This window comes from Zeus faber (genome assembly GCF_960531495.2).
Source record: "Zeus faber genome assembly, chromosome: 21".
Lineage (NCBI taxonomy): Eukaryota > Metazoa > Chordata > Actinopteri > Zeiformes > Zeidae > Zeus > Zeus faber.
This window is the reverse complement of record NC_137208.1, coordinates 16619451-16627787: the sequence shown is the minus strand read 5'-3', so window position 1 is coordinate 16627787 and position 8337 is coordinate 16619451. Positions and strand designations below refer to the sequence as shown.

General features: G+C 46.7%; 1 protein-coding gene across 1 annotated transcript; it reads right to left on the bottom strand.

Moving 5' to 3' along the window:
• Positions 1–5632, bottom strand: cd36 (CD36 molecule (CD36 blood group); the record flags this gene model as incomplete). The annotated part of the gene is made up of 12 exons (XM_080022645.1): positions 1–183; positions 353–407; positions 500–573; positions 803–921; positions 1799–1986; positions 2526–2595; positions 2701–2750; positions 3382–3473; positions 3574–3729; positions 4524–4668; positions 4877–5037; positions 5510–5632. The coding sequence occupies 12 exons, from the start codon at positions 5630–5632 to the stop codon at positions 1–3; spliced, it is 1416 nt and encodes a 471-aa protein (XP_079878771.1).
• Positions 5633–8337: the final 2705 nt, after the last annotated feature.

Below are 8337 nucleotides of genomic sequence, written 5' to 3'. Positions count from 1 at the left end.
TCACACAAGCTTGCTTTGGGCTTGGGTCTCCGCTCTTCTCCTCACGCAGTAGGCTAATAGGCAGAGGAAAAAGATGGCAGACCCGACGACCATCAGCGATATCTGCACTGTCTCCAGTAGCTGGATGCGCGAGATGAGCTCCGCCTTTAACATGTCTGCCGTCTTGTCGTCCAAAGCCGCGGTCTGGTTCCGCAGGTAGGGAGAGGTGTTTGGCAGGGTGAGAGAGAGAGAGAGAGAGAGGGATGGAGAGGGAGGAGATGTATGGGCCTCCGATTAGCATTCATACTCCAAATGAAACATTTCACTGTCAGTCAACTTATCACTGGGAATTTTGTTTCCTCAAATTACTTACCTCGTTCATCCAAACAAGAGGGAATATAGTGTAGTCCTTAACTTTCTTTAGCACCCTGGAGGGAAAATGTTTGTTATTCGTATCGTTAGCGAATGGTTTTGTCTCGAGTTCTCCCGGAACGAACACAAGGGGACAAAGGCAACTTACGTGATGACCTTGGAGGGTCCGTACATCATGTTCACCTGGATCCTCTTGGCAAACCTCAGGGTGAAGCCAGTCGTCTGAAGGAGAAAGCCAACAAAACGGGGGGTCAGGTTTGTCGGTTATCTAAGCTGGTCCTCAAAAAGGGACTACTCGTATCAGGAACATGGCTTGCATGGGGCCAGAGTTTCTCATTTACACCTTTCGAAGCGAAAACCTTATCGCCGCTGCGGTCTAACAACTGTGAATTCACACCGACTTAAACTTGTCAACACAACCGGAAGGCTGGGTGGTGACGGGGTCCCTTACAGGTTCAACGTCCAAGAAGGTGTCATGATGTTCCTCGTGGGGACGGAGCCCCAGCACAGCCTGGGTCAGATCAGGGCTGGCGTGAAGGAAGTGGGGAAGAGAAATGTAGATAGGGGCTCCTAAAAGGACGACATGTGCCAATGATTAAGATACAACGAATGTTGTGGCATTAAAAATAACGTAAAACAAAGTTGTTTTTTTTCCTCAGATACCCTCTTAATCAAACCTGATTCAATCTGAGACCACCCCTATTTAGAAGAAGCAAGGTTTTTTTCTTCCCATGTATTTATTTGCGGTCAGAGGCCATTTCTGTGGGCAAGGGAGGCTGTCTGTCCTGCAAGGGTTTTAGGGGGTACAATACATTACAACATATCATGATTGATTTAGTACCAATTTATATTTGAACTAATACTTTTTGAACCATCATTTGACTCTTAGGAAACATATGCCTCAACTCGCCCAAGGCCTCTCAACACCCACAGCGATCTCTGGCGACTCCCTGTGGGGGTCCGGGCATCCCAGGTTGGGACCCACTGCTCTAGAAGTAGTACTAACAATAGTGTTATGTTTAGTTTTATTCACATCTTTTATTAACGAAGTCTGGCATACCTTTTTTTCCTTTCCCTCAATTTTCCTTATATACTATTATATATATATATATATATATTACGATTATATTATATAATATCGTTTCATGGACTGCTGAGCTGGCTGCAGTTCTAATCAGTGTTTCGGAGAAGGAATGATCTGCAGATAAAACTCAGCCTGCAGGAGGTGACATTCTTGTATTCTAATCTTTTTTAACAGCCATTTCATAAAAGAAGGTAGCCGGCAGCGACAAAAACCCTCGCCACCCATGACCGGCCCCACCATTGGCATCAAATATTTTTGTTTCGGTAAGTGTCTCCTGTCCAGGCCTACCGTGTGCCGGACTTATACTGAGGCAAAAAGGAAAGTTCATTCATCGAGCCTCTTTTTCAACGTCATCATACTGACCATGTCGACAGGAGCTGACATCCAGCACACCGCTCATCGTGCAGTTCTTGGTGACCACCTGGTTCCGGCAGAAGCATTGGTTGGCCGGGTTTGTCACGGGGGAGGCCATTGTGGATGGGAGGAGGGTGAAGCGGTACACGTTGATCCCCTTCAGCTGCTGGCTCTCCAGGAAGCTGACTGATAGGGACCTGGGGATATAGGACCTTTTTGGTATTAAGCTTGCAGGAGGCAGGAGGGTGGTAGCAAAGATTAAGGAGCCTCAATTCCATACGCATTTGGCCACGGACACCATTTGAGAAGATTTTGAATTGTTAGATAAGACTTAGTCCAAACGTCTGTACCTGTCTGTGTTCGGGCGATAACAGTGAAACTGGGATCAAAAAGGTACTTATTGTTCACTCTGTAATGGTGTTAAAATCTTGTAAATGAAATAATAGTGAAGTTAAACGATTTAATCATTTTGCTGTGGACCCCCCTGAGTCCTCCTGAAGGACCCACCTCCACCCCCCCGGACTACATGTTGAGAAACCTCCGGTCTAGGCGCTATGCTCCCCTTACTCAGACAAACGGACTTAGTCATGTAAGTCAATTTCTTCCTTGAGGTTTTGTCATTAGACAGCTCTGACCTCTAGTGGTTCCTGAGATAAAGGCGTCCAGAGAACTCCAGTTCATACGGATCCTTCAACCACTAACAGTCACAGGATTGTAGCGTAAAGCTCGTCCTCACCGGCAGACGTCCGAGCTGAAGAAGTACAGCGGCTTCTTCTTGTCCACAAAGGGAGCGAAGGCAGAGGCGTCTAAGCGAAAGACATATCATTACAAAACGCAGCATTTATACAATTTCCAGTTAAACGAGGCGTCATTATGGGGTTTGATGTGAGAAGTTGCTGTGTAGACTACACCTGTTCCATTGATCATATCACAGTAATCATCCTTCCAGAAAGACAGCTTCCTGTTACATAAGAGTGAGATAAGGTAAGATACGAGATGCATAATACCTCTATATATATATATATATTCAATATATTCAATATATGTTTATCCAAAATTGAACAATTTCCTATATTTGACATTATGTAAAGTGTGATTGTTTTGTAGGTTTCGTTTGTATCGGCAGATTTCTCAATTATTTTTGTCCATTTTTATGTTTATTGCATTATTTTTAGTTATTTATTATCAGGATATAGTTTTGATGTGAGCTGCTATAACATCGCAATTTCCCTCTGGGAATGAGTAAAATATACGTATATCCATATATCTATCCATCTCTCTCTCTATCTATCTATCTATCTCTCTATCTATCTATCTATCTATCTATCTATCTATCTATCTATCGATCTATCTATCTATCTATCTATCTATCTATCTATCTATCGATCTATCTATCCATCCATCCATCCATCTAAAGTAAGGGCTCCCTGAACCAGTTGCTGCCAATTTCACTGACAACACACATGGCCTTTGAAAACATAAGATCCACACAGCCTATTACAATGGTAGATTGTTGCGGTGAAACAACGTCACTGTCTGGTTTTTTGGGAGGTCCTCTCTCCACGATCTTATTCACTTCCCGCCACACTCACGGCTCTCCTTTCCAGTTGTCGACCACTCCGACCTTCGCGATGTCGTCCTCTCCGGTGAAGATGTTGTAGTAGCCATCGTGGGTGCCGTTGTACTGTACCGGGAAGACACACGTTGTGGGGTGTGATTAACGCCCGGCTGAAGGGTAACATTATGATGAAAACGTGGAAATGATAAACTTTTAACTTGCTGACCGTTGAAAAGAGGCCCAGCTTTGCTTTGAAAATGGGATCTTTGTAACCCCACAAGATTTCCTTGACCGAACGCCGCTGGAACAAGGAGGAATTGCTCGTCTTGATCCATCCTTCCAGCATGTTGTGCATCACTTTGGGTATGAGTGTATAACCAGCCTGAAAAGTAAACAAAAAATAAAATAAAATAATCCTGATCGACCAATCATGAAAAATATGATGACAGTTATAACATTATTATTATATATTATATAATATAATGTAATTCATGCTGTGAAGTATTTTTATTTCTGTGCTGTAATTGTGTTAGATAAGCCAGACAAAATAATCCTGGTTTATGACGATGATACCATAAAACCAGAGAGTGACTCAGTGTTTTGCAAAATCCTTATCGTTTTTTTTTGTCTGTTTGTTTGATTGATTGTTTGTTTGTTTGTTTGTTTGAGACGCCCTCCTGGACCCAAAAGCAAAGACTGATGTTGTATAATGTTGAGCGCTTCGCTGTTCAGCAAAAATAATAATTATGAACATTATCGCAGTCCTGGGACATTTAGTATAGATTTATGCAAAAGCCAAAGCATTGCCAGTTTTCACAAGGTCCAGCATCTTTTTTTTTTTTTTTTTTTTATGTCCAAGGGCTTTGCCAATTTCACTGTCCGAAGGATTGCAAGTTGTTTATCTTTGACCTAAAGCAGACAGTCAGTCAGGTACAGTTGGGACACGTGGGGAAATAATTGCTCCGAAACAGCCCGTTCAGCTGTTCCGACCCCCTGTTCCGAAGCCTTTGTTCATAAAAGAGAGCTTTTTCTCCGGGGCCCGAGCGTCGGCACCGCAAGGCGGCCCCGCGTGACGGGGCCTCACCCTGGCGTGGCCCGCAAGGAGGAACGCATCCGCCCTACCACCACGCGGATGCTCCGGTGGAGCGTCTCGAATGGGCGGTGACACTCACTTACAGCTACGGCCAGGTTCAGGGAGGTGACGTTGTCTTCCTCCGGTCCCACCGACAGCGACGGCTCAAAGATGGCGCCCTGGGGCAGCAGGTAGGATGCGGTGTGGTTGCTGTGGGCCGTTATGTTCTCTTTGGCCAAGTACCTTGTCCTGGAGGAGCGGGGGCGGGTGGAGGGACACGTCTTTATTGAATATCACCATCATCATCGTCATCATCATCATCACATTCCCACGTGAACCAGATCCTCCTACTTGCTAAACATAGCGAGTGGATAACACTTTTGTTTTACATATGTGACTCAACGATGGCGGGTGTATAGATGAAATAGCCAAGAAGAGGTGACCAGAATAACCTCACCTGTACGTGTAGGGACCTCTCTCTGCCACCACGGGCTTTGAGCCATACTGCAAAATCTCGAGGGGGTTCTTGACATCAAAGAGCCAGAACTGCCTGTACACCAACGCCCCCGCCGACACCCAGTTGTCATAAGCTGTTGTACCTGGCACAATGACGGCTTCCTGCACAAGGCGAGGCACACAGACGGTCTATTTTTAACAGCAGCCTCCACGCTACCAGCAGGCCAGCCACCCCTGTGCTAACACACGCCAGCGAGGAGCGACGCCAAGCATAATAAAAGCGTGCAAAATCATTCATGCATTTCCCCCCCCCCCCCTTTCCTTGCCGTTATTAATCACAAATGTTGAAAGCGTTTTCTTTTTTTTTTTTTTTTGTTCCAAAAATTTGTGACGCTGGCAAACACGCAAACGCCCGCGCCGATCCGCGCCCGCCTCCCGTTTCGCCGGCCGTCTCTCGGATAAAGCTTTCCAAAGAGCGCGCGGCTCTGGCATCGCTTCTCAGGGTTCACCTTGATGATTCTGACTTGCAAACGGTCTCTCTCTCCCGCTCCCTCTCTCTCACTCACTCTCTCTCTCTCTCTCTCTCGCTCGCTCTCTCTCTCTCTCCCAAGGCAAGTGAAACACTGCACCGTACCTTCTCCACGGTTCCTTCAATGATGCTGTTCCCCACTGGGATAAGGATGCCTCCCAGAATGGCAACCACCACCCCGCACACAGCTCCAACTATCAGCCCACACCTTATGTTCCAGCAGCCCATGGCGACGGGGTGGGTGAGTGTGTGTGTGCGCGTGTGTGTGTGTGTGTGTGTGTGTGCGTGTGTGTGTGTGTGTGTGTGTGTGTGTGTGTGTGTGTGTGTGTGTGTGTGTGTCGCCCTCCTTCTCGTCCGCCCTGTGATTCCGTCTGTCTGGCTTGGCTGGCTGTCTGCTCTCCTTCTGGTGGAGGCGCCGTTTGGGCAAGTGTGTAGCGTAAGTGTGCGAGCGTGTGTGTGCGCGCGCGTGTGTGTGTGTGTGCGCCCCGAGTTCCCCGGGTGCTGCGGCAGAAGTGGATCTGACGGGGCGGCAAAAGGCCGGGCGGAGGCGCAGACGCCTCCGACGGGCGGACCAGAGTCTCCTTCTGATAAGAGTTGCCCAAAGGCAGCGCTGGAAGGTTGAAGGTTGGGTGGGAAAGCGCTGGCGCGACACTACGGTATCGCCGGGCTATCTGGCCGAGGGCGGCACGGGGGCTCAACGAAGGCGCTCACGTTTCCGCCCACTTTATGTCTTTATGTCCCCCTTGTAAAGTCATTTCAACTGACTCGAAAGTCGGATGGGTGGATTTGGAGCCGCCGGGGCCCCCGTCCGTTTACATCTCTTATCGTTTGGCAGTGTGAGATTGCCACCAGCGCCCGAGGGAAGACGAGGAAATGCAATGACTGGGCAGATTTTTATCAGCCGCGTCCTCGAAAAACAAAGAGGCTATCTCTGTCTGTTATCAGACGTTTTCATAAGAGGAACTAAAGTTAATCGCTCTCCACCCCTCGTAAACTTCTCCCCGGGGGTTTATTTCGGGGTTGGTTGTTTTTGAGGAGGGCGAAGCTTCGAAGAATAAGGGGGAAGCAAGTACTTGAACAAAGTGACCTCGGTAGTCAGGTAGTGTCGGGGACATAGTCGGTCCGGCTCAGGGCCAGGGGGGACGGCACGCCGGGATTTCGGGGTCCGGCCGATCATTCTTGAAAAACCCCCGGAGCGAGGCTAGGTTGTCGGTCGGTGGTCAGATTCCGCGGCGGCAGCAGGGGGGGGGGCGTGCAAGGGAGGAGGAGGTCCAAGGTCCAAGGTCGCGGGGGGACGAGCGCGTGAAGCGTGACGTTGTTTGGCTCCGCTGGGTTTCTGGGTGTAGGACCCGAATTATCGGCAAAGGGGATTTAACATCAGATCCCGTGTATTATTGTATACCGTATACATTTCTCCGACTCACTCTCCCTCCTTGCTCACGCTCTCTTACCGTCCCTAAATTGTTGTATACAGTAACGACCAATCAATGTCACGATCGATATCTCAGCGCTTTTCTTCATTGGATCAGGCTTTGCCGGTGGGAAAAGAAATGCTGCGAGTCCACTTTTCGCCGTCGGAGGGCGGCATGATTATCCCTTCTCAATTTTCTGCTCCTCTCGGAGGAATGCTTCACTACGCTCCACGTCCTGGATGAGAGGGAGACACAGTAAACAGTACAATAGAAATTTAAGAAAAATTGATAATATGTCTTTTTTTGTTTTTTTTAACAACAGCCTTTTTAGGTTTTAATGGGGTCATACAGCACGCCTTCCTCCTCGTGGTGCAGCTTTTCATTAAACAGAAGATTTTAATATACTGTAGTTGCGTCCTTTGATAGTGTGCTTGTGACCGGCAGCCGCATTGTTTTTAAATGTAATATTTTCCTGTAGGGGTAGGGAGACGCCCGTTCTCTTCATATTGAATATAAACAACCGAACTCCCTGATTCAACAGCGTCTGGAGTTTAGGAGTGAACCGTGGGCTGGTTGCGTAAAGAAAATAGGGAACTGGACACAAATAATCCTAATCTAATCTAAATATGTCTGTCTTTTAAATTGTGTAAAATATTAATTGTGCTATTTCGGGTTGTGTGTGTGTGTGTGTGTGTGTGTGTGTGTGTAAAGGTCAGCGCTTGTGGCGACGAGCTGTGATAAGTCCTGCGACAAGAGAGCAGAGGTTTGAAAAGAGAGGCGGGCAAATCTCAAGATAATTTAATATATGATGAGATCAAATAGTACTTTGTTCAGGAATTTTGGAAGCTGGGTGATGAATATGATCCACAAATACAGTACCGAGAGTACGTACACTGAATTAACAAAATGTAAAAATACAAAATGAAAATGAGTCATAGATATTCTCAGTACAGGGCACAGGGCAGACTTAAAAATGAAATAAATAATAATAATAGTACAAATGTAAAATGTGGTCATAATCATAAAATATAATTTATTATTATTATTATTATTATTATTTTTATAATTATAAGGAGTGTAATGACACTGTGATGTCTTCTGAACAGCTCAAAGAGAACTACAATGTTCTTCAGAAAAACTTTTCAAGATAATTGCAAATGCGCAGTTTTATGACCTCCTGCAATTTCAGTTGCACCCCAGTGGGTTTTCTCTTTCTGCTGTGGAGAAGGCTATTTAAATTCCCCACGCCAGAAAACTCATCACCAGGTTTTACGGGGGCCCGGTCGGTCCCAAACAAGGAAGGAACGGCTCCTGTCGGGTCCCGCTGGGAAGCAGACCTTGGGGAGACCATCCGGGAGGATGAGCGGGACAGCGTCTGGTCCAGCTGTTCAGGTTGATTATCTCACAAAATGAGAACTAAAAATACTGTAATGAACGTAAAATAACTGACGGTTCGTATTCCTTCTGCATTTTTTCGAATGCCCTCTGGGGCAAAGTGGTTGAAGAAATGGACATTCTACG